This window comes from Amphiura filiformis, chromosome 12 (genome assembly GCF_039555335.1).
Source record: "Amphiura filiformis chromosome 12, Afil_fr2py, whole genome shotgun sequence".
Taxonomy (NCBI): domain Eukaryota; kingdom Metazoa; phylum Echinodermata; class Ophiuroidea; order Amphilepidida; family Amphiuridae; genus Amphiura; species Amphiura filiformis.
In genome coordinates this window covers 20,846,294-20,874,108 of record NC_092639.1, presented here as the reverse complement: position 1 = coordinate 20,874,108, position 27,815 = coordinate 20,846,294, and the positions used below count along the sequence as shown (strand labels likewise).

The window sequence follows — 27,815 nt, the reverse complement described above, 5'->3', positions numbered from 1 at the left end:
TGCATTTAACGCGGTGTGACAAAAATGCGCGCTGAACACTGCAATGGCAAACCATTGTAATGCTTAAGCTTAAATACGCTAATTATTGCACCATTCCAGGCTTTAGCTGAAAAATGCAGGAGTGACACTATTTTGCCCCCATAAGCGACAAACCAATATGGCAGATTTACCATGGTCTGGCAGTTTGAGTTGGTACTCTTTGGGTATAATCTCTATGGTGGCTTTACCATAGCATTATACAGTTGGTATGCTCTGGTTCTAATCTCTTTGCATTTAATACATCTATGTTTCTCAATATATTATGGTACACTTAAAAGTTTTTAATAAGTTGTTCGAGCTTGCTTGATGCTTGATCTTTGATGAATTACAAACAAGGGATGCTGCGATTTAATTTTCGTACAATTATAACTGTTTCTTGTTAAAGGAGTATTTCGTGATCCTAGCATCCTCTATTTATGTCATTTTTCATTAGATATCCATGAAAAAACCTATTCCCAAAATTTCAGTTGCTTCCGATTTTATGCGTTCATGAGTTATGCATGATTATGTGTATTACACTGCTCCATAGACAATGCGTTGTAATTTCGTTCTGGTGCACCAGAACGAAATTCAAATTTCACGATATCTTTGCTAAACGAATTAATCTGCAAGAAATATTTTGTACATAAACATTATGTAGCCAGAGGTTTCCAGTGATATAAAAATCTCAACTTTTTTTTGAGAAAAGTGGGGGATGAGGCTGTGGATCACGAAATGCCCCTTTAACAAGAATACCAAAACATTCTTCTTGTAAGAATTAAGACTATAAGTCTGTTTCTTGCTTACAAGAAGTACAAATAGTTCTAGCTCATACAAATTATGTCTGATATTACAGTTCAAATAATCAGTTATCTTACAATTTAGTTAAAGCTTACAGGCAAATGAGACAATGAGTGTGAATGAATGTTGAATCAAATCTTTGGGAATGCACCATCTTGGAAAATGATCAGTGGTCTCATACATACTATACAAATACGCCAACCTCATAAACAAATACACATCTACCTAGCATACTGGTGGTCCTGGGTTTAATGATAATATATTAAGTTTTGAATACGGGATAAAGTAAGCATCTTGCAGCATTATATGCACTACTAGATAGATAAGTACATGAACAGATAGATCTTTAACCCCATGAGAACTACCTGCCTATTGGTCAAAAAGAAGTTTTCATTTTGAATTGGACCAATCAGCAACATTGTTAGAATAATTTCACCACACAAAAAAATTAGGGTGAATTATTTGCAAAGCTCCATTCTGATTGATGATTAAAATGAAGATATCATGTAATTGACCAATCAGAGACAATGTTAGATCAACAGGTAGTGCTCAGGGGGTTAACACTATACAACAGCTTATATAATCATATTATATAGTTAGTAACAGAATATATGGATATATTTATATATATCTATAAACAATAAGTCTCTACAGTACTATTTACACACTATTCAAAATCTGCATTATACATTTGTAATGAGTCTACATCAAAGAAATTGGACTTGTTTATTCGTCCGGACTCTGCCATGCTGTCGCTAGCGGGCTATTCCAGTTGAAATCCATCCACCCCTATGGAAGACACAAACTTAATCTTCTATACAGGGGGTGTATTTCAAATGGATTCAACCATTCAAGTAACACCATTTCAAATACACACTCCCTGTGTGGGTGATTAAGGTCATGTCTTCCATAGGGGGTGTATGGATTTCAACTGGAATAGCCGAATAAAGGACAAAATAGTGTGACTCCAGAATATTTCCCCATGTGCCAGGGAAACTTCCAATTTTACTTGCATGCTTTTTGTGTTCTGCTTGTAACATATGCTGATACTGCATATTAATGCTCGATGCGCAAAAAAGTTTAACATTTAAGCTTAAAGACGCCTCAGTCTTTTACCCGTAAAGTGTGGGAGGTATACACCGTCGTTGGGCAGGAAATACCTCTGGTGTCATTGGCCCCTGAACATGTTTAAAGCAAAACCTCCTATGTAACCGGTCGGCAGTTTTGTTTTTTAAAACCTGTTCAGGGGCCACAAACACATAGGAGGTTTTTCCTGCCCAACAACGATACACTATTTTAGTCCTAATGCATGACAGCCATACGGCAGGTTTACCATGGCATTACGCTATGGGCTAGTCGGAGTTCAAACAAAGTCTAATTTCTTTGATCTACATTGGTATATGTCATGGACACACATTAAATGTATTTGCATAAAAAGGTACATAACATTGTCATACATTATCATTGTCGTTGATTGTTCGCTTTCATGATGCCACATATTCAAATTCCAAGTCTGTGTCGTACATCCGCTCTGGTAGTAATTTGTCAAACTTCTCGTTCATGTGGACGGTGAAGTAGTACTTCCAGAAGCCCACACGGTCCTCTGTAATGAAAAATAAATAAATAAATAAAAATAGATTAGATAGTTGCAGGACAGAGTAGCACACTACAGTTTTTGTCAGAAGAACGGCAGTTGTTTACATTTTGAGAGCATGCAGAGTGTAAACACGGAAGCGGGTTCTCATTGGCTGAATCAATCGTCTGACAATCATAGCAACAGATCGATAATCTGATTACCTGATTATGCGTCAAATTGTTGGTCGGCACAGAGCGGCACCTTTGAAGGACATGCAAAGCTCTGCGTATGTCGCTCATTAACAGGGTTCTCACGTCAATCTGAGCAAGGGACTGCCGTTCTTCTCTGAAACCCAGTGTAGTATCCACTGGCTGTGTTGTGTCCTCCAACACAATTCTTTTTACAAACTTTGTGTACTTTAAGCATCCAGCAAGTAATGATGTAATACATGGAAAAACAGTGGCATGATCGACGGGAATTATATAAATAAACATAATTTTTCACCAGGTTCGCCGTCGCAACTAAAGGAGACAAGTAGAAAAAGTGATCCTGCCTGCGAATGATGTAATGTTGCTGATTGCCTGGCTGCTCACACGATCCACCAATAGTCAGCAAACAGTATGAAGTCCCTCCCCGTTTCTCTGTACTGACGGCAAGTGAGTACTCTGTGTAAAAGCAACCCTGTCTCCTAGTTTAGCATACTTTGTTCTCACAACCAAACACCGAAAATGAAAATGCATTAAATATTCTACACATGATGTGGCTATATTTTACCTCTGCGATTGTAGTTCGGCTCATCGTCCCAGTAATCCTTAATTTCTTGTATTGTATCGTGAGGAGTCGGATGATCTAAAAATTCTCCCAGTTGTTGGACAGCATACATAAAATCCTGCAACAAATTCACATAGAACATAGGTTTGAATGTTGTATTAGCACTATGTGAACTGGATCACGCTTTTGAGTCCTGAACCCATGATCAAAATGATCGCAACACAAAGTCTATGGCATATACTGTAACTTCCAAAAGGTGTGTGATCCAGTTACCAGGGAGTTATGTAACCACTTTGCTGGTGAATTGAACCTGAAGCACAAAATAAATCTGACATACAGGACAGCCCTAAAAACCTCTCCAGTTAAATTTTTAAAAAAACCTTTTTGTAGAAGTGGTTAAAGCTTTATTAAAGGCCCATTCAGTGATTTGCTCATCTGGATGATCGTAAAAATCATTAAAATCCAGATTTTGGCACAAACATAGATGTGCTAACATAGCCTGCTATTGGTAAACTGAAAGCCGTGTATTAAAAACAAAATAAGACATTTTACATGAAATTGTAATTTCTATACTTAAGTAGAGAAATTAACTACAATGTATTTCATGGGGTTTCAACTTTGTCAATACTGCTGTTTTCCTCATTTTATTGTGCCAAGATTTTCATTTCATAAAATACCTAATGACAATTCAAATGAATTATTCTTCAAATTTATACGCTATTTTAAATATAGATTGCTGCCTTACCCTTTACACCCAAATAATGTGTCCTCGGCAGTAAGGTGCAGTCTTCGAGTGCGCCTCACCCTTTTTTTACATTTTTACTGCCTCTGACACATTTATTTGGGTGTAAAGGATTCGGCATTACATTTGAGAACGTTCCTACAATCTTATTGGTTCTTACCCATGTGATATGACACGGTTCAGCAAGTGTGCATCGACGCTATTTGAACCAATCGGAGGCGCATAGCAAAAACAGGACTGATCAATTTTAAGCCCTAGGTAATTCCTTGTAAAATGTAGGATTTAACTTGATTAAAATTTGTACTACATGTACATGATATTTTTATTTGAATCGAAGTGTTTAAGAATGTTTATCGTCTCATACAACATGGACGACATGATTATTTTTGGCGTAAAAACAATATCTTTATTCTCTAAATATAGATCGGTATAATGTGTGACTTAAAAGCAAGTGTGGGAAAAAAGCATTATTTTCTGCTGTGTGATCAAAATCGTCACAAATGAAATGCCTACCTTTTTGACATCTTCATACTTCAGATAGTACACATTACTATCATGTCTGTGATTCCACCATGGAACTACATGGTCAAAATATGAACCATATCCCACTGTAGGACGGACAAAGAAGAGACAGAAATATTAGTGTTTCATTTTTAAATGGGTTTATGACTTTACCTTTTTATGATATTCTATTTTATGATTTCCTTCAGTTTTCTCCAAAGCTACCTGTCACAACCATCCCATCTGAGGCGATTTGGGAAGGGCATCAAAAATGTGGGAGAGATAGTCATGAGGATGAGTGCTGTTAGGATTTGTGGGACGCATTGTGGCCTAACGGTTAGGACACAAGCTTCATAATCGAAAGGTTGCGGGTTCGAGCCCCACTACTCACGGCCAGTGTGTTGCGTCCTTGAGCAAGATAGCTTAATTCCCAATTGCTTCCCTCCACCCAGGTGTAAAATGGGGAGCTGCTGGGGGTAATTATAATCTAAGTCGCTGAGAGTACCTGCGCATCAGTTGCGGACTTGGTGAAGCGAAAATGATTCTGAAATATCCTAATGGCAGCGGAATAATTGTTGAAGTGTGCTGATAACTAGGTCATGCTTAATTGAAGCGCACGTTAAATCACCAACTTTATTTTTTTAGGATTGATGTGAAAGTGACTGAGTGTTGTTGGTGGTTTTCATTTTTGAAGGAGGGTGAAGGAGACTATTTCCCCTACCTTAGATAGGGAGGGACTGGACAGACTCTGTACAGATATTTTCTGACTGCATTAAAGCAGCAGTACTATCAAACTTACACTTATTGTTGATGAATCGGTAGAAAAACTGGGCAAACGTCCCTTTGTAGTTGACCATTCTGACCGTCCGATGGAAATCGTAGAAGGAACACATGACATCTTTAGGGTTTCTTGTCAGGTACACAACCTGTAGGTGAAAAAATGAAAAAGTATAACAAGAAATGTCTTTAAAAAAGACAACGCCATAGGTGAAAACAATGAAAAGTATAAAACAATAAGAAAATGTATAAGACATATAGGTAAGACAATATACATACCAGGCTTCCCGTTAGTGTGCGTCATTGCGTCCAGACGCATATATTTTACAAATTTGGACGCAAGTTCGCATGGCTAATCAAGTATTTTACAACATTGTGGACGCAGACAAAACTTCGAAATTTTATCATTAATTGATGATAAAAATGAGAAATTTGTATTCTTTTATATTTTTAAGATAATAAAAGCCCCAAAATTTTGACCCACCTGCTAAGAATTGAAGTAAATTCTGCAATATTTGTAAATGCAACGTCGGGAAATCGTGCACTTTTTGCATCATAGTGCTTTCCTAACGATCGTTGTTTGATGGCCTGGGGAAGTCCCGATTGATTTGTTTACAAGCTGAACACGTGCCGCTAACGTGCGGTTAATGTTTATTTAATTATTTATCACAACCTGACAATATTCAATTTTTAATATTTTAAGTTTATTTTCTCATAAATAATCTAGGTTTCCTTTATTAGTATTATTGTTACGATGAATAAAAGCAAATTTAAAGACAAAATTCAATTGATAACCCTTTTTTTTTTTTTTTTTGGCAGCGCACTAGTTTTAGCTTTGTAGCATCAACAGCACGTTAATTTAAAAAAAAAGAAATGCGAAGTAAAATTACGAATCGAAAATTTGTTCCAGATTGACAGACTTTGCTCATGTTTTTGCACCTGTTTTTGACCACCTTTCGAAACAAAACTGACACAGAAATGAGAAAAATTACCATAGCGAATGGAGATGGAATGTCACAGCGAAAATGCACTTTAATTTTTTTTTAACAATCAACATTTGATGAGGTGTAGACCCGGGGTATGTTTGTATCGTCATAATCGTGAATTTCAGATGGACGCACAAAAATCTGTCTGGACGCTTTTGCAACCTCGTCAGCAAACTTGCGTCATTACGGACGCACATTTTTAAAACCTTAACGGGAACCCTGATACATACAGAACACACAATAACAAAAATTAAGTAAATTTTGGGGGGTTTTTTCTCAAAAATCCTTTGACAGGCATGAGAAATAGGTAAGTGCAATAGATAGAAACACCCTGACTGAGAGAATAATATTCCCGCTATAGTAGAGACATTTGGAATGTAGGCAATCATTTCTAAACATACATGTATTCTACTAAGATCCCAAACAAGCTAATATGTCAGTATACAACAGTTTAATCCCATACACTTGCATACAGTGTTCGAAATAAGCACTTATCCTCTTGTCCTCTTGTCCAAAAATCACTGGGGACAACCATATTGAGATATGTACTTATCCCCTGGACAACCACTAAATTGCACTCAAAAACATGACATATATTTTGGGGACAACCAAAATGTTTTGAGGACAAGCAGAATTCATGCTTTAGTTATCCTTGGGACAACCTCCATATTTTCCTTATTTCGGACACTGCTTGCATATATTTAACAGACGAACATTAGAATATCTCTCATACGCCACAACATGAGACATGTAATATGTTGAGAAATAATTATTTAGCTTTTATTTTTAAAAAGGTTTGTCTAGATGAAAACTGAAAACTGCAAGTGGTATGAATTTTTTTCAACATTGACATGGGCAACGTAACGTGAACTGTATTATTATAGACATGTATCTTTTCATGGGCCAATAAAAGAAATGCACTAAAAAACAGTCACTTTAAAGGCAATATTTTGAGAAATTATTTTTTTAGCTTTTTAAAAAAAGGTTTGTCTAAGATGAAAATTGAAAAATCCTAAGTAGTATGATTTTATTTTTGTACATTGAAAAAGGCAATGTGAAATACATATCTTTTTAACTCCTTTTAAGGGCCAATAAAAGAAATGCACTAAAAACACATTTTAAAAGCACTATTTTGAGAAATGATTATTGAGCTTTAAAAAGGAATGTCTAAGATGAAAATGGAAAAAACTGTACATGTATGTACAATGTAAGTGGCATGAATTATTTTTTTACATTGAAAAATGCAAGACTTTTCACAGGCTGACCCCCTTGACCCCCCTTGGATACGTCCCTGCTTTTAACTGCTTTTATGGGCCAATAAAAGAAATGCACTAAAAACACATTTTAAAAGCATTATCTTTTGAGTCACGGCCTCATAAATCTCTCATCAAAAAACTCCTCTTTCTTGAATACATATAGCTCTGTTTATTCATTTGTTGAAATGTCAGCTCTTTTTGGAGACACTCCTAATGCTGACAGGAGACAGACAAATTTTGTCAACTCGTAGCATAACGGGCTATTACAGTCGAAATCCATACACTCCCTATGGAAGACACACGACCTTAATCGGTCCCACAGGGAGTATGTATTTCAAAATGAGTTACATGAACGGATGAATCCATTTGAAGTCTACACCCCCTGTGAGGGAGATTAAGACCATGCCTTCCACAGGGGGTGTATGGATTTCAAAAGAAACAGGCTACTTCAGAGTATTTTCATTCAATCTTGAATGACAGTTCACTCTATAAACACAATATGGTTGCTGTTTTATTTTTTAAAGGAGACCTGATCAAATTCTTTAAAACTTTCATATTTAACATAAAATGTTGTCCCTTTCAAACATTCATATAAAAAGAATACGTAAATGTTCTTTGTAATTGTAAATGTGACTAATTTCTACTGGAATTACAGCATGATACTGGTAGTCTACAGTGTTTTTATTGATGATAATCATCATGATCATGTAATAAATTGATATCAAATTAGAGATCATATTTTTCTCATTAACATATTGAAAGCAGACATTCCAAATCGGTGTATTTCCGAAGATATCATCACAAAACTGTTGAATTAGTCTTAAATGTGGTATACCACAGTCGAGACTAATTTGACTGTTTTTTGATGATTTCACCAGAAATATGCCGATTTGGAATGTCTAATTTTGATATGTTAACCCTAACACCCAAAAATCTTACAAAATCTTACGATGAAAAAATCTGCGCATGCATGAATCCCAGGGTCTGCGATGACGCAATCACCCCAAGTGTTATATGCGCACAGAATTGCTGGCCGGGCAGCAATAACCCGTGTAGCTACCGGTCCGTGATGCGAGGGGTCAAAGGTTCGAATCCCGGGGGGACAAAGGCAAAAATTCTTCTTCTCCTTGACTTTTTCGGATCTTCTTTGACTTCCGATCCCAAAAAGCAGGGTCCAGTGTTAGGGTTAATGAGACAAATATGAGCTTTTGATACCAAAATCTGCATTTTGATGAGGAAAAGTGGGGGATGACGCTGTCAATCAGGTTACCCACCTTCAATTCATTTCATTTTTACTAAAAGGACTGATATATTTTAGACCATATTGAAGGAACTAAGCATGGAACATGGAATACCAATTGCTTACCAAAAATAAATATGCCGTATATCTTACACAGTGACAGCTCATCTCAAATTTGAGACAAAGTATCATACAATATTAAGGTATTATCATTTTCATTACATCCATGTAACTTGATGCTAATGGAAAACCAGCAAATGGCATATATACTGAAGTGGTCCCATATATGTGAATTTTCACAAAATATGCATATAAATTTAGCGTGTGTGTGTCTTTGAATATTTTTAATTTCAGTGTTTTCAATAATATTACTACATCTGTATCTTTTGGATGAGCAATGGTGAACATAGGTAGCCTATGGTGAAAGCATGCATGTAATTAGTTCTCAGTTAGTACTAATTTATTCATTGTCTTGTTCCAAAATTTTGACAGGGTCCATCTCATTCTGAATTTTCTGTAGAATTAAAAATCCACTCCTTATTCATGAAAGCTTAGGCCATGGGTAGGGAAGGGACAATCAAATGGGTCAACCTTCAAAGTTACTTGAATTTTATTAAAAACATTCCTTAACTCACTTGTTTTTATTTTTGAGACCAGTATCATTGAAATCACAACACTTTTTCAAAATTTGACCTTATTAGCTATGTAACTTGAGAACAATGCATCACAGGTAGGTCAAACTATACTTTTTCTGAATCCTTAGCATGAGAGGTATTACACTGGTATGGTTTTTAACAAAAATATTCCAAATCCAACCTTAATATGATATCCCTATGTTACCTTCAATCAATTGGCCCTTCCCCACTCATGGTCTAAGCTTTTGTAAACAAGAAATGGATTTTTGAATTCTGCGGAAAATACTAAAATAGAATTCTGTCAGAATATTGGAACAATTCATGAATAAATCTGTGAAAGAAGATGACATTCTGAGCGCACAAGTCCAATACACTAGGTGATTATCAATGAGGCAATCACAATTTCAGCAGATTTTGGGAAACTGCATAACCATCACCATTCACATCAAAATACATTGTGAATAAATAAGTACACCACATATGTCATTTTCTACTTTGTTATGACTGTGATCCCATACCGCATCTGTGATCTGAGACAAAAATACTTACAGATATTATATTTTTTTGTCTCAGTCTGTGAGACCAACCATTTTTACTACTTTTCACCTTCCATGGTTTAACGTTGTTTGCCAAGGCATACACATCAAGACAGTCAAATTTGAATCTCCCAATTTTGTGATTCTTGCAAATTCTATCAATAATATATTCTTTTTCAGCCATGATGTAAAAATATTAGAACGGTGATTACTGATTAGAGTGCACAACTGGGGCACTCATTAGCCTTAAAGTATCTTGAGTTATTGATAGTCCGACGAATAGGACCTGGTTTTTTTCTCAGTTACCAACTATCACTGCTCAGGCTCTGATTGCTCAAGAAAGATTGAACGCGAAAGTCCAGTGACCACGCCGCCCGAAAAAATCGGGCCGCGATGGTCACTGGACTTTCGCGATTCGTCTTTCTTGCGCCATAGATATGAGATAGTGGTCATAGTCTGAGGTGAATATTGTCTGGGAAATAAGAAAAAAAGGTCCTACACGTCGGACTAGTTATTGATAGGATAGTGGCACTATATAGATGACAACAAGGTGCACCAAATCAATGCGCTATTCCACTTGAAATCCACCCCCCCATGGAACACATGACCTTAATCTCCCACACAGGGGGTGTAGATTTCAAATGGAGTCACCCCATCAGGTATTCCCATTTGAAATTCACACTCCCTGTGTGGAAGATTACGGTAATCATGGTAATGTCTTCCATTGTGGGGTGTCCTGGGGGTGTATGGATGCCAATTGGAATAGCCCAACATGGTTAAATCCCTGAGGTCCTCAGCCTTGTATATTGATTGTTTACGGAATTGCTATCAGCTCTATGTATTTGGGAGGAAAAAGTACACAGCTTGTATTGTGTATTAGGTCATTTGTTTCTTTCAATGTTTTAAAGGTGCATTTTGTGATCCACAGCCTCATCCCCCCCACTTTTCCCAAAAAAAGTTGAGATTTTTACACCACTGGATACCTCTGGCTACATAATGTTTATGTACCAAATATTTCTTGCAGATTAATTCGTTTAGCAAAATATCGCTAAATTTGAATTTCGTTCTGGTGCACCAGAACGAAATTACAACACATTGTCTATGGAGCAGTGTAATACACATAATCATGCATAACTCGCAAACGCAAAATCGGAATCAACTGAAATTTTGGAAATAAGCTTTTTTCGTGGAAATCTACTGAAAAATGTCATAAAAAGAGGATGCTAGGATCACGAAATCCTCCTTTAAGAAACAAGTACAGTATATTTTAAGAAATATTTTGTGGTAATGTATTTGAAATACACAGCTACATCAAAGGAATATTCCAACCTTATTATTATAGTCAGTGTACAAATTAAGTGGTAATCCGGTAGTCCTGACTACCAGATTTGCCGACGGATAACCAGAAATTCACTGCAGGTTATCCGTCGGACACCCACACTTTTTTCACCTTCATGCAGTATAAAAATGATTTAGTCCCGATATTTTATTAAGCTTACGAAAAATCACATTGCTGTTCATTTCTCTCTAGTCTTCGTACTCCTCAAAGCTTTGAAGTTTCAAACCACCACATAATTAGTTAAGGCTTGAGTGCATGTGCGCTGTGTGGCCTTCTTTCAGTCCAAACTAGTACTGTGGCTTTGTGGGCGCAATAGTGGCGCCTGTGATGATGATGAGGCTTTGACATCAGCCAAAAACTTAGATTTAGAATCTTATGACACTGGATTTTGTATTGATTTGTGTCTTTTCTTTAATTTTGAGTACTTTTAAGTAAAATATAAAATAAAATATCATATAATCATAACTACTAATATAACTTAAAAGTTATTAGTAGTTATGATTATATGATATTTTATTAAATCCCAATTTTGGCGGATATATACGGATTACCAAAAACTCTGGCGGATGACCAGATTTCATGACCGGGTTATCCGCTGGATAACCTGATTTTTTTTCCTTAATTTGTACACTGATTATAGTTGTTCATTTCCCCCTACAGAAAACATTCTTGGTGAAGCCATCGGAAAAACCCTTTTTTGAAAAAAAAAATGAAGAAAACTGTTTGCTCTGATAGACAAATTGACAAAGGTGCCATGGCTGGTTTAACCCTAACACCCCCAGGTATTACAAAATACTACTTGATATATGCGCTGTTCGTGCGTGCATCCCACATGATGTGATAACACAATCGCCCTAAGTGATATATAGGCACGGTTTCGCTGGCCAGCGATGCCCAAGACCCATGGCAAAGCGTCGCCAACCTAGTGCTTGGGATCCCACCCAGAGCAAACAACTTCTTTGTTTCTTTTCTCTCTTTATTCCTTTCTTCATTCCCTTTCCATCACCAAAAAGCCCATGGGGTGTTACGGTTAATGATGATAAGGGAACTGCTATACACACACACTTTCGCAATGTTATTGCCACACAAAACTGCCAAAAGACGCTCTTAAACAACAGGTACAAATTCACTAAATTCAGAACAGATAAGACTGTTAAATACAAAATTACCCACAGATGCCACATGAGCTAGCGAATGCAGCCAACATCTGTTAATATACTTATCTAGATGGTGTCAATTAGTAATAATCTAATTATAGAGAAAGTCATCAATCTGATAGATGCTGCATCTTCATCGTGATATTAAAAGGGGCATAACAAAAGGTGGTAGGCATGGTGGTGTCATGATCTGTGGGAGTTCATGTGGTTGTCATTTTCTGCTTCTCTTACCATGGAGCTAGCTAAAGTAATGCTGATTGAAACAATCCCTGTACTGCAGTATTTGTAGTGCAAAAATAAAATAAGCAGTTTTGTTTTCAATAAAATTAGAAGGTTTTTAGGGCAGGCTTCCTCAAATAGATTTGTTGAAGCGCCACATGAAATAAAAGAAAACTGCAAAGCGCCACTCAATGGCTACGAAGTCGCGGGGGGACACACCCCCCCCCCTCTGAAGCTATTGATTTTTTTTTAATTTGAGGTGCAAATGACGCCATTTGGTGCAACATTTTGTACTATTTTAGCCTGTCTTTACAAGGATAACATGGAGATCGCATTGTTTAATGTTGAAATATAGAATATTGGAGATATTCCTGCAAAGTTTGATGAAAGGGTTTGCCACGGCGGGAAGCCACGGCGCGCCACATGTGGCGCGCGCGCCGCTATTTGCGGACCCCTTCTTTAGGGTCATTTGGTCGAAAAATTAATTTTATTTCAAAAATAAAACTTCATATGTTGCAGTGAGCTTTCAAAGTCAGTGGGTCTGCAAGTTTTTTTTTAATTTCAGATGAGAATTTTACCGGTTTCAAACATTGTTCATGATAACTGTCCCCAGGGGAGTCACTCCCATTGTGGCCTGTACACCATCCGCGATAATGAGCTTTGAAAAGCACCCTAAACAAGGATTTAACCTTTGGCTAAAATGATACCCTAATCAGGTAAAAAGTGCCCTAAACAGGGATTTTATTCCTTGCATCAAATTTCATACCCTAAAGAAGGATTGGCTCACAGGCCCCATGGCTAAAATCATGAACTTCAATCAATTGGCCGGATGGACACCGGATGAGCCGAACGGAAAATTGTGCAACTGCGATATTTTCTTAAAACCACATGCTTTTTGAAGATCATTTCCACTTTCATATTTATCTCTCCATTTGTCCAATTTACATACCCTTTCTGCATTATTATTAGCACATTGCAATTTTGCTACCCTTTCTGTCAATTTTTCATGTTTTTGACACCCTAAACACAATACGCGTGTATCGTGCCTACCCACGAAAAACTACCCTTTTTATGCGTTTTTATTATCGCGGATGGTGTACAGGCCACAATGGGAGACGGAGTGAACCCCTCCCCCCTGGGTAACTGTCACATCAAATACTGTTGTAAGGTGACTGACATCAATGTTATGTAAAGATTCACCTGGCGCACATGGACTCCCTTGCCTTAGGGTAAATTTCATGCACAAGCAGAGAGCTCCCTCATCTGAAAATCCCAATAAGAATTAAGGGTCCGTGCTCGTATTTGCTGGTGGGAATTTTACAAATGGGCACTTTATCTTATGCCTAAAATATGTTAAGGTAGCCCATATGCGCCATTAGGCGATCTTTTTGTCTAGGGAAGTTTCCTCATTTTTTCAAAATGTAATTTTTAACTGTCTGACTGAGAGCCAAAATGGCGCCATTTCTACAGGCATAGTTCAGGAAAAAAAGGTTGAACTCAAAAGATAATGTCGATGCTTTCAGAATGTGTTTTTACTAGTGCATTTCTTTTATTGGCCCATAAAAGCAGTTAAAAACCAGTGACATAGCCAGTGGGGCTAAGGGGGCAGCCTGTGAAAAGTCTTGCATAGAAAAGAATTCATTCCACTTACATTGTATGGTTTTTCAATTTTTCATTTTTGTTAAATAAACCAAAAATTTTTCAATTTCATTTTATGTACACTACATGTAGTCTTGAAAATATCCTTGTTTTAAAATTGGACTTTAATGGTTCTAGAACAATAAAATACAAAGAAAGCGGAATTCTATTACTCAAAATCAATATCTATATAGCTTGATCTCGTCACATATTTGTCTCAGGAAATAAGGTCAATTTTAGCCACATTCAATTCATCACAAGCACAACATAATACTCTCTGTGCAAATTTGAGCCATCTATTCCGCATAATGACTGATATTAAACTGTGTTAAGGTGGTACTACACCCCCTGATATATTTTCTGACTAATTTATTCTCAAAAAATAACTACACACTGATACAAAAGTTATGTATAATATAGGGGCAAGTCCAATTACTTCACTGAAATTTCAGTGATTCAAGACAAGTGGTTCATTATATATATGTTAAGAAATGAGGTACATTCTAGAGGTACCTCTTTTCTTATCATAAATAACATACCGCTTGTCTTGAGTCACTGAAATTCCAGTGCAGTAACTGGATTCCTTGCTCCTATAATATACATAACTTTTGTTACCAGTGTGTTATTATTTTTTTGAGGAAAATGCAAAAATAGTCACAAATTTATCAAGGGGTGTAGTACCACCTTAATTAAAGATGGTAATTCTTATGTTTACAAGCTTCACAAAATCAACATCATTCCAAAGGTATGCCATGTTCACTATTGATTGTGACAGACACATTTACAATTCAAATGTATTATTGAGCTTCCAGCAAGCGCATTGGTAGAGCTGTGCACGTCTATGTGCTGTAATGGGTTTCGCATCACAACATAAATTAATTATACAAAAATAGGGCACACAAAATTGATGTGGTTTATATTGAGTTTGAGTCATAACAGAATGTGTGCTGAAAACAGCCAGGATGACTTTTGAGCAAAAGTGGTACCGTAGCACAAAAGTTCCCCGATTTTGGCAAATGTACAATAATAAGTTACTTTTTGAAAAATATTTCTAATTATTAAAAATGCATTACATAGTTTTTTAAGGTTCTATATAGCCTGGCTTCAGTTTGGAACTGTGTCCAAAAATAATTAAAATATGAACTTAGTGAGAAAATTTACACTTGATGAAGTTGATGAATCAGATTTAATTGGCCATCAGCTGGGACTGGCATAAAAAATATGAATAAAATATAACCACACTATCATTTTTAATTAGGCAAGTTATATTGGACCTAACAAGCGCGTATTATGTTTCATCTAGGTGGGATGAGTCTGCTTACGTACTTTACTATAAATAAACTACCATATATATTTTCCTGTGTATTTATTACATGTGGTCTGAATCTGATCAAGTAGGTCAGGATGATGAGTCCCCTGTTGGACAGAACCAATTCTTATTTTTCATTTACTAGTAATACCTTTCATTTCAAAGGCTACAATATGTTTGCAACCCAATCAAAATTGGATTTGTGATTTCTGTGATATTACACTTTTTGTGTCTGTGAAAAAACCAAACCCTCATAAATTAATCTCTTCTTTAAAGGTGCCTGACAGCCTCATTCCTCTACTTTACCCCCATCACAATGCAGATTTTGTTATCAGGAGGTGCTGGTAAAAGCTCATAATTTTCTCACAAATTTTAGACCTGCAATAATTTTTGTTTAGGCAGTATGGACAAACTCTTTTTAATCGATTACATCCCACCTACTTATGGAAACCTGTGCACATTATATTTAAAGCATTTTTTACCCCGAAGTGGCAGTGACGTCAGTGCGCATTTCATTGGGCGCAGCTACAAATCGCTAGTGTCTGCTCAAAGCGTTGGCGTACACACGCAACCGCTTAAAGATGCTGCCACTGCCACATCAGGGTGAAAAATGCTTTAGTAATTAGTATGCTGGTACAGGTAAGGTACAATGTAGACAGACACATCAAGTTGATAGTAACCGGTACCATTTTCAATTATTACCACTTAAGTTTGACATTACCGTCGCACTAATGTTAAAAAGTATGTTAATGTATGCAACTGGGACTTGCTATTTCAGTAGATAGTTATTAATTAATGTTTTACCCACAACATGTTTTGCATAAATGATGGCATTCAAGGTTTACTTTGAAAACACATACTTGTAAAGATGAGCTGGTTATAACCAGGACAACGCAAATAACGTAAAAATGCATTGAAAAGTGGTCCACATTTGGGGGGGGGGGTTCAGGATGCTTGGATAGGAAGTGTGTGTGGGGTAGGACTATGGTGTGTCAATTGAAATTGTGTATGTGTGTCCTCGGTTAGATAGGATTGCAGAATCATATGCAGAATGAGGTCCTCGTTTGCAGGTATTTACAAACAGGGGTGTGGGGGTGGGGGTGGGTGGGTAGGGGGTGTGTGTATGTAGGGGTGTGTGCACACTCACCTTGCACATCTTCTCTCGTACTTCGATTGGTAGAAGATTATAAGGAAGATGTGACTTGATATATCTAGGAGATGGAAGATGCTTGAGTGTCTCCAGGCCAGGACTTGGTGCCTCCAGGAATGGTACATTGTCTTCTACAGTCTCCAGGCTCAGATCCGCCTTGCTGACATCTCCACCTTCCAAGATCAGGAAGATCAGATCTGTGACCCACACACCTGCAGTAAGATGCATGTCAGAAAAGATTAATTGACAAAGTGCAGGTTTATTTGTAATCTTACACAACATAATATGGTTGATATCAACTGATGTTTTAATGTTATTGCATCAATTAGCATCTGTCAAATTCAGAGATAACCTTGTCACTGATTAATTTGATAACCAGCAGAGATGCCAATGGGTGTTGAAAAAAACACTGAAAGTTGCGAACGTCGGGAGCGAAGCGACCGGAGTCTCGCCCCCACGGCCGGGGGTCCAGGTGCCCGCTTAAGGGCCCCTGGTGCGGTCCAGGGGCAAAGCCCCGGTGGGGGTCGAGCCAGAGGGTTTCTACACATTTTAAACTGCAGGAGACACCATTTCTGAGGGTAAAATTACATTCAAATGGATTAAAAAATAAGGTTATTTTGAGAAAACAAGCCTAGATAACAGCCTTGAAGACTATCTATTATACATGTAATATTCTTCAAGGCTTGTTTTCTCAAAATTATACCATAAAATATGCAAATTAGGTACCTAAGCCCAGGCAATTTTAGCAGAATTAGCACCCCAAAAGGCCATTTTTAACATAACCTGTTTTAGACTTTTTTGAAAAAATGCTTCCTTCATCCCAAAAAAGTGGTTTTAAATGTTCAGTTTCCTATACTTTTGTACATGAGAGACATTCTCCAAAGTATTTTTTTGTCCTAATAACATGGCCTACATGGCTGAAATGGATATATATAATGCGCAATATAAAAACGATGATTCATAAAATTTTTGACCCGCCCCCCTATTTTTTTGTTAAATTTTCAAAAAATATTTTTGGCCAAAAAAGCAACTTATGTGCCCTAAATTACTTGTTATTTAATGTTGGAAACCATAGAAATACTGCTACTTAAAAAAAAATTGCCAATTTATGTTTACAAAGTTGGATAAAGTTGTACATTTTAATTACTTTTACTTCTACTGAACAGCTAGCAATGTATACTAATTCAATGTGTTCCTGACTGTTCAATAGAAGCAAAAGTAATCAAAATGTACAACTTTATCCAACTTTGTAAAATAAAATTGGCAATTTTTTTTTTAAATAGCAGTATTTCTATGGTTTCCTACCTTGAATAACAAGTAATTTAGGGCCTATAACATGCTTTTTGGCCACAAATATTTTTTGAAAATTAAAAAACAAAACAAAAACAAAAACAAAAAATTTTATTTTTATTTTTAGAAAATCTGATTTTTTTTGGAAAAATACAAAAAAATCGGAATTCGATTTAAATCGGAAGATTGGCATCTCTGAACCAGGCAGGTTTGGTTCGCCCCGGAAGAACTGCACTGGCAGGGCTTTTTCTTTAATTCCTAAATTTCATATGATACATGTATTTGGACATCTTGAGGGGAAAAAACAAAATATTGATGAAGCCCAATAAATATGCTATTCTTTTTCTTTTTGTTACAAAGCTAACCCCTTCCTTGCTATCTATAATGATCCTGGAAGGGGCTTCATCTATATATTGGTTTGTACACTCTCCCTATACATACTTCTGTATCCCTACATCAGGCATCCACAGATAGCGGGGTGCACACCACGCGGATTCCAGAGTGACGCGCGGCACACTTTGATTTTTAAAAAAAGTCAAAAAAAAAAAAAACATTTGAAGAAAAAAACTGGGAAAAAAATGGAATGTACTCAAAACCCAGATCAAACTAACACCTTTTTTATGGACCATTTAGCCCGGCTACATGAACACAAACATGCCAGGAGATACCACTTTCAATGGCCCAAACCCTCAAGCTTCCAGGGGGCTCTAATGCGGGCCCCTGGACCCCACCCATGAAACGCTACGCTCAAATTGGTCAGTGGTACTTTAAGTCATTTCATTTTTTAATGTGGCACTTCACAGAATCAAATTGAGAAAGCCTGCCCTACATACTAGTTACTGTATAAGTGGTTATTTTTCGCGTACATACATTTTCACAATTTCCAACAGATAAGACTTCTGGCATGTTGATATTTTCGCAAAATTTATTCCATGTCAAGTTGTCAATGTTAATATCATATGACAAAATTCCATATTTGTGGGTTGTTAAATTCCCGATATAACCTCTATTCATGAAATTTGTTATGAAAATACCACCTCTACAGTACCATCACTATATCTGTATGCATATACATGAACAAGTTCAGCTGATACACATTAGCGCATTCTGTGGAATGTAGTTCATTGAACACATGACACATTGCTTCCTCTACCGATTATTGTTCAGATGGCGTAATAAATCGGATACAGAGGACATATCATATTATATACCCAATTCCTAGATGGGAATACAAAATGGGTGCAGGGCTATTATACTAACCAGGAAGAGGCAAGTATAGAGCAAGTTTAGTTTTAAAATTGAACCATTTTAGCAGATCCCTCAATAAGCAACATTTGAGTCTCTGTGTCTCTTCCTTAATTGACACATCATTCACTCTGTCTGTTTATTATACTCCCATACAAAAAAAACACTTTTGTACATTTTCAATGCAACTACTATGACATACAAAAAGACTGAATAAATAACTGGGGAAAATAAATAGAAATTGTCAGTAACTCTGAAAGAGAAGCATTTCCAACCCCCACAATTCCTTAGGCCAAAAAAAAAATATTGTTGTGTTGTCCTCAAGTGGAAAAATGGGAAAGTTGGGTCGGGCGGTCGGATTTCTTTTCTTTTCTTTTTCTTCTTTTTTTTTAACCTTCAGATTTTAAAAATCCCTCAAATATTAAATAATGCTTCTTCAATTAGGGGACATTTGTCAATTTTGACTTCTGGATACCTGTTAGACATCAATTAAAGACTAGTCTTTCAATATAATATTAATTTTAAGTGAAAAACATTGATTTTTTGAACAAATCTGTAAAAATCATCATTCCAAAAAAAAAAAAAGAAATTACGACCCTGATTTTTCAGGATTTAGGACCGGACGGTTGAGGGCAACACAACAATTTTTTTTTTTGCCTTATGACGAGTCAATGACTCCAGTACATGAAAATGCTTTTATCATCAGCTGAAAAATCTATGCCAATGTTTAAGCTAGACTCCCCATGTCAGAAAAATACAGCACTATAAATATTATTAGGTTTTGCAAGATGAAAAAAACTTCTCTTCTACCTATCTGGGAATAAATGTTAAATTTCAGCATTAGGGTCGAAACACTTATCATCCCTTTGTCTTTATTTAATAGTTTTAAACGGATATTGCTCACCTTTATCAAAAATCATAAAGTATACAAAAATGTACAAAAACTGAAATAAGAAGTCTTTGCACTTGTCTTTGGGGGTGACTGTGTACTAGCATAAAAGACACGCTAAATATGCATATTTTTGGACCTTTTCAAAAAAAAAATTGAATATTTAATTATTAAACTGTTCATTCTTAGTCAGATCAAAAGGATGTTAAAAGAATGAGATTGTTTCACCATGCAAAACAAAATCCATTTTAAATTAATCAAAATCAGCACTGTATTTTTTTTTTTTTTTTTTCTGAAGTACATGCAATGATGCAAAATGTGCATTCACTCAGAAACAGTGTGGTGGGATCTGTGCCAAGGATCTCTCTCATCACTCATTCAAGCAAGCTATGAATCTGTCACACATTTTTGGGTATGACAGCAGTGAGTTTCAGTGCATACTGTATTTTATTCTATATTGAATGCAGGGTTCCTGCACCTTGAAGCCTTTAAAATTCATGGACTTTTCAAGGACTTTCAAGGTCCAAAAGCATGATTTTCAAGGACTTACCACAACACAAAAATCATGATGCGGCTCTCCATGCAGCACATATTAACAAGAGTAGCAGCTCCTCTCCACTCCCCCAAATTTTGTCAAAATTATACTTTAGGTAAAATTCAAATTTTCAAGGACCTTGTGCAAATTTCCAGGACTTTCAAGGCCTTGAAAAGGAATTTTCAATTTCAAGGACTTTCAAGGACCACAGGAACCCTGTGAATGCCTGGGGTGTTGCATTTTCCAGATGAGGTGGGTGAAAAATTTTAATGCAAAAATCGGTATTTGTTTAACCATCCATCCATGGGGGGAAATACAATTTCCAGGTCGGCCATTTTGAAAATGTTGGCTGATGTAATAGTGTTTATTCACAGTGATTTATCAGAATACAGAACATTATCACTCTGAAATTGCATAATTGTGTGTGTTTTTCATGCAAAAATAGTTCTTCAGATGAAAATTTTACTATAATTTGTTAATAAACAGGATAATATGTACAATAGGTTTTGTCCATAAAATTGTGTGATTCAGACATCCAGCAAATGTCAGTTATATTAAGCTTAAGTTAAATACTATGGCATGAAAATGTCTGCATTTTGGTCACCATGTTGGACAAAATTATGTGGGCGTTTATTAGAGAGGGGGCGTTAGAGTAAATACAATATTTGAAGCATAAAACAAAACAAGATTGGTTCCCTTCAGGGAGTACCATCAAGATAATACATGTATTAAGGGGGTACTACACCCCTGTGGTAAATTTGTGACCATTATTGCATTTTTCTCAAAAAATGATAACACACTGGTAATAAAAGTTATGTATATTATTGGGGCAAGGAATCCAATTACTTCACTGAAATTTCAGTGACTCAAGACAAGCGGTTCAGTATATATGATAGGAAATGAGGTACATCCTAGTAGTACCTTATTTCTTATCATAAATAACGAACCGCTTGTCTTGGGTCACTGAAATTACAGTGTAGTAATTGGATTCCTTGCCCCTATAATACATAACTTTTGTTACCAGTGTGTTATCAGTTTTTGAGAAAAATGCAAAAATAGACACAAATTTTTCGAGGGGTGTAGTACCCCCTTAAGTTGCAGTATAACCCATGTTGTGCAACTTTCTGTCATCTTCCACTCAGTGAAACTAATCTGCAAACACCTACTGGGTTTCCGTATGATCAAGAGCATTATACTGCAATGATATTGGATAGATTTCCGAATATTTGTTACCAATTGTGATGAAAAATAGTTCATTGCTATAAATAGCAAATCCAATGCAAAAATCAGATTGGTACAGATTGCCAGACACAGGCAGTTCACATGAAATTCAAGTCATATTCTCAATATGCCCCTTTAGAAAAAGGCTGTCTTGGGCAATTTTGCTGCTTTAAAGCTAATATTTCAACAACCAAATATAGCGTACATGCACATTTACCAAATTTAACAGCCATGTTGTCTGAGTTTGATTTAACATCCCTTCAAAAAGTTGATTTTATGTTGTGGACTGTTTTTTATGTTGACACCCCTGAATTTCAAGTTAAACCATGTGTAAAAACAAGAAGGAGCTACAGTTTCAAATGCTATAGTTTTTCTGTTGTCAAATAGCATTTACCAGAACATTGAAATAAAAAAACTAACAAAAAAAAAAGTACAAGATGAAGAATTAACTCATGTACACATTTCTTTGGGTCCCTGTGGGAGATTTTGAAAATATCTTCCTCATGGGGTGTATGAATTTCAAATAGAATTAAAACTATTAGCACATTAACCAACTTTATTTGAAACTCACCCTCCCTCTGTGGGAGATTCAGGTTGAATCATTCTCAGAGATATGAAATTCAAATCGAGCCGCCTATTGCCATAATTCAATTTGAAATTCATACTCCCATGTGGAACATACATATTCCACAGGGGATTCAGGGGTAGTGTGAATTTGAAATAGAATAGCCCAAGGACCCTACACTTGGACCATGTTGTGCACACTTGCCCAAGAGCTTGTCTGAAGCGTTTGTACAGAACAGCTGGATGAGTACTGAATGCAAGCGCTGACTCTAGGCCTGGCATTTTCGGTAATTTTGTACCGGGTACCCGCCAAGCAATTTTCAAGGCGGGTAACTGGTACTTAAATTGGAAAAAAAAAAAAAATTTAAGTTTTTATTTTTTCGGTTTTGTAGTGTCTCTGGACCTAGACCTAATTTTTTTATATTTTTAATTTCGGGTACCCGGGGAGGGTATTTCCTACCCGGGTAATGTAATCTCGGGCGGGTACCCGTTTACCCGACCGAAAATGCCAGCCTTAGCTGACTCTACTTGTTTTTATTCAAGATATCATGAATTTTCAATGAAATTGTTAATATTGTCAACAAACAGCACTTTTGAGGTGAGCATGAGCTGCAGTAAAAAGTTGTTTTTAGAGAGAATCATGTTTTGTTTTGTTTTATTTGTGACATGATCTGGTCCATGGAGGCCAAAGGCAGCAAATTTGAAATTGAGATAAAGCATAGATTTTAAATCTATGGATAAAGGCAAAAATTTGGAGTAAAAAACAATAAGGGCTCATATTGAAATACCCTACCACGTTTTCACACAGAAAGAAGGCAGGATTCCCTCGCTAAGCACGCGCCTTAGGAAAGCTCGGTCAGGAAAGCACGCTCCTAATTTAAGTCAGTGAAGTGGCTAATTGCAGTGTTATAATCACACAGGATTTTAACAAAAGAAGGCTAGCACAGGAAAGCTGCAGGATGGCAGAAAGAGCCCTAAATTACATAAGAACATGAAGTCTGCACAAAAAGTAACGCAGCTGTTATAAATATGCCTATCTTCAGAACTAATAACTTTTTCCACAATATTTCTGCATAGAAAGAAGGATGAGCTGCGCTACTTTTTGTGCAGTCTTTAGATATCCCAAAACTTCATTACATCAGAACTAAGTATGCTAGACTTTTGGTATTTTAAGCAGGCCGCGACAAATTATATTTTTTAGCTTGCCTGATCAGGCAGGCAATAGTCAAAAATTGGTTGCCCAAAAATTACCCATATTCCCAGCAACAATTGTCAGCAAAGTCACATCATGCATGTAACTTGTAGTTGTAAGTACGTCAAATTTGGCAGTTTCATTCTTGCGGAAAGCCAATACTTTCTCGGTTAAGTTGATAAATAAATGAGTATTCATGAAACCACTATAAAAATAAACATTTCATATGCATTCAATACTGTTTGTTTCTTGTGGAAAAAATTTGCATTTTATGTGAAATTTTGTCAGTAAAGTCACGACGATTTAAGTATTTTGCCAACCACTAACACGTCTCAATCTCGATGTACATGCATTATACATGGCCAGCTGACATCATTGATGTCATAAAAACTCATTATATGTGCATGAAACAGTTTCTATAATTGGCTAAACTATAGTATACTACCAATACGTCACGTAACGTCATTTCATTAGCATATATATGTCTGGTATGGATATGAGTGCTACATGTAGCATCGGAAAAATTTGAGGGCCGTTTTAAGAAGTATTCTACTTGGTTTTGACTGTTTTTTACTTCTGGAACACGCCAGGTTTGACAGAAATACTCTGTTTTGCATCATCAAGCTTTAATTGGTTTTAATTTAGTCTTGCCCGATCGGGCACAGCTCTTCAGAGTTTTAGTTGCCCGACAAAAAAAATTTGATTGCCCCGGCTATTGGACAAGCGATTTGACGCGCCTGATTTTAAGTGTGAAAGTTTGTAAAGGTTATAATAACTCAATTTTAATGCCTCCTTTTTAGGACTCTATGGACCGGATCGTGTCATTGTCAGGGAATACGCAAATACTGACAAAATTCACAAATAGTCATGCTATACTACTAATAACAAAACAGCATACAAACCTTATAGACGTCGTTACCATCATCATACTCATCAATTCTTTGCTTGGGTGCTAAACATAATTAAGTGGACATGCTATCTTCAAGTCGGGAACAGGTGTACACACGGCAGCTATAGGCATACACAACATCAATACTGATCACTAGCACTATGGTCACATTGAACAAGCATGCATGTCAACATATCTGATAAATAGCTGCCAGAGAAAATATCAAATTAGAAAAATCAAATTATGAAATGTTTCAAACAAAATTACATTCACATGAATTTAAGGTATATCAAGGAGTCATGCAAAACTTAAAAGCAACAAGGTGTGATTTGCTCACGGCTGGACTCAATCAGTTTTTTTTTGGGGGGGGGGGTTGGGGGGTTACTTTTTGCATGATCAGATTTTTGCCTGAAATACTTTAAATATTGTATTCGTTCCAATAAGCGCCCACGCCCCAATAAGCGCCCACCAGGGGTATTTTCAATTCAGTTGACGAAAATCACACATTATGGCTTAATTGGCTTTAACAATTTGTTAAAAACTGTTTAATATGTACAACAACATCCAAAATTTAGGGTTAAAAAGACAAAACAACCGACGTTTCGGGAGCATAAAAACATCCCTTTTACAAGGTAAAATTTTTTTTAATCTCTTGCAGTGCTAGCTACTAGTGCTACTTGCTTTTACCTTGTAAAGGGATGTTTAATGCTCCCAAACGCCAGTTGTTTTGTCTTTTTAACACTAAATTTTGGATGTTGTTGTACATATTAAACAGTTTTAACATTTATTTTCCTTGGTTGGTTATGTACACTACTTGAATCTTTTTAAGATCCATTCAAAGTTTCCCTGCTGGTCAGTTGGTACTGTTTTAGTTTGCTTTTTTGCGCTTTAGGTCGCATGTCATGAATTGGTCATCTTTTGTGTAACATAATGTTTTATGATAAAAATATCACCAATCTTGATTCACTTCAACACAACTTATAATGAATACACTTTAGACCATTAAAAGTATACATTTCTGGAAAGCTTATATTACAAGGATGCCAAATCAACAAAGTATAATATCATAATACAGGGTGGGTAAGAAATATACAGGGTGGAACATCAACAAAATTAGCATCTTTCATGTCATGGTAAACCCCATATTTTCTTTTTCTGAAAGCTATGTAGCTCAAAATAAATATGGATTCAGAAAGACATTGTATGGGCCCTTCCAACAAATTAGGAAGAAAGAGTTTGGTATCCCTTGCGTTACACATACAGGGTGGTAAAAAATTGAAAAAATAATTTTACAATTTGTATGACATTATCAATCAAAACTTTTTTCCTCCATGTCTGGCACTAAAACTAATAGCATAATTGAATTCCTCATCAAATTTCCTTAAAACAATGTGTACTTTTGAATAAGCAGGGTGACTCGGGCAAGAGATAGGCCATTTAGAAATGTCGGCGCATTACGTACACACTTTGTACAGTAAGATATAGGGAAAGCTGTCTTAATTAGTATTTAATTAGGCAATTAATTAGTTACATCTTTTGTTGCAGTTGATCTACTATGAGGTAGATTAACAATCCAGGATGATATATGTGTAATTTGGTGTTCATGCTAGTTGTACTTTTTAAGATACAAAGGTTTGAAGTTTGCCATATTTTCACAATTTTGTGTACAACCCTACATGTATGGGGCTCACCCGCCCCGGCTCACCCGCCCCAGCTCCTCCATTGACACATCTTACATATTGAAGTATAAATCTGAAAGTAGTTGTCTAATTGACTTGGGTTTTTTTGCATTTGACAAAGAACATAATTATCTACAAAATGACACCGAACTTTCTAAAATAGGTATCATACTTTCAGAATAAACTAAACTTGAAGTGGGAAGAAAGCATTTTCATGTTACGGCTCCTCCATTTTGGGGTGACCTATTTGTGACATGCGACCTTTAACAATTTGGTAAGGCTACCTTTTAATTAAATCCTGAGTCTCAAAGCTTGTGAGAAATTGAAAACCTAATGCGGAATGATTTTTTTTTTGTTGAATGTTTTTTTTATGTACAGTACATGTATCAGTATGACAGGCTTTGGCACAAGCATTTTGTGTACCGTACGGTCCGTACCGTATCCAATGCCTGTTGCAAATGTTGGAATAGTACACAGGGTTTGATTTAGAGGGGTTTTACATGCACAAATGCATGTAACTTTGGCTCTGTGCATGTAGAATTTTGCCTGTGCATGCAAAATTTTGTGTTATTCAGCCCATTTTGAGGAAAAAACCAGAGTTGTGCATGTAAATTTTATTTTCTAAATCGAACCCTGATAGTACACAAATAAAGTCACTGCTACATACATGTACAAAATCATTCTTCTGTGTTGAAAACTTATTGAAAACTTGAAATCAAATAGGAATTTTGAGTTTCATTTTCACCCCCTCTAATTTTTGCAGAGCGGCGACTGACTTTGTGTATTTTTGCAGAGCGGCGCCTGATTTTGTGTATTTTTGCAGAGCGGCGCCTGATTTTGTGTGGGCGCCGAGCCACCATGGCAGCAGCGGTGGCTCGGCGCCCCCTCTATTCAAAATTCCTGGATCCGCCCCTGCATATTACTAGCATATGTGTCAAATTTGCCTGATCAAATTTCAAGTTTACAATTTTTTTCAGAGAAGAACGGCAGTTGTTTACATTTTGAGAGCGTGCAGAGCGCAAACACGGAAGAGGGGTTCTGATTGGCCGATTCAATGGTCTGAAAATCATAATAACAGAACGATAATTTGATTGGCCGATTACGCGTCAAAACGTTGGTCGGCGCAGTTTAGCGCTCTTGAAGGGAACACATAGCTCTGCGTAGGTCGCTCATTAACAGGACGCTTGCGTCAATCTGAGCAAGGGACTGCTGTTCTTCTCTGAAACTGACTTTTAGACTGTCTTACTGTCTGACGATCGGTATTCGAAAAGGTATCAACGATATTATGATAAATGATATAAATACGCGTCAAGTGCATGATAATCATTCTATTGTAAACGATGTAAAAGTATCTTGCTTGTATACATTTCATAATCACAGAAGTATAGAACACGACTTTACACGAGAAAAAAATAATTAAATGAGGTTATAGACGGTATGTGAAAATGTTGACAAAGCTTCCGAATTTTGCACCATTTCAACCAGTGATTCATTTACCTGCTCGTGGATAGGACAGAATCCACACATCATCTTCTCTCACGGGAAAGTTGATGATTTCTTCCATCTTTCCTCTACAGAATGGTGGCAAACGAACCCCATCCACCACATAATACTGCATAATCTCTTCTTCATGGTCTTCGGGAGATGAAACCTGTGCCAT

General features: G+C 36.5%; 1 protein-coding gene across 1 annotated transcript; it reads right to left on the bottom strand.

The window, feature by feature from the left end:
- Nucleotides 1-566: 566 nt before the first annotated feature.
- Nucleotides 567-27,815, bottom strand: LOC140165929 (sulfotransferase 4A1-like). Its single transcript, XM_072189271.1, has 6 exons — nt 27,653-27,815; nt 16,649-16,863; nt 5,209-5,335; nt 4,422-4,516; nt 3,170-3,284; nt 567-2,422 (listed from the first exon to the last, which is right to left on the bottom strand). The coding sequence occupies exons 1-6, from the start codon at nt 27,813-27,815 to the stop codon at nt 2,304-2,306; spliced, it is 834 nt and encodes a 277-aa protein (XP_072045372.1). The 3' UTR covers nt 567-2,303.

Bases quoted from the DNA above. Each gene is read 5' to 3' on its own strand.
- LOC140165929 (XM_072189271.1), bottom strand. From the start codon at position 27,815: ATGGCACAGGTTTCATCTCCCGAAGACCATGAAGAAGAGATTATGCAG. The intron at 16,864-27,652 runs GTAAATGAATCA...ATCTTACTGCAG, and splicing joins TCTGTCCTATCCACGAGCAG to GTGTGTGGGTCACAGATCTG. The intron at 3,285-4,421 runs GTAGGCATTTCA...AATTTGTTGCAG, and splicing joins AGTATGAAGATGTCAAAAAG to GATTTTATGTATGCTGTCCA.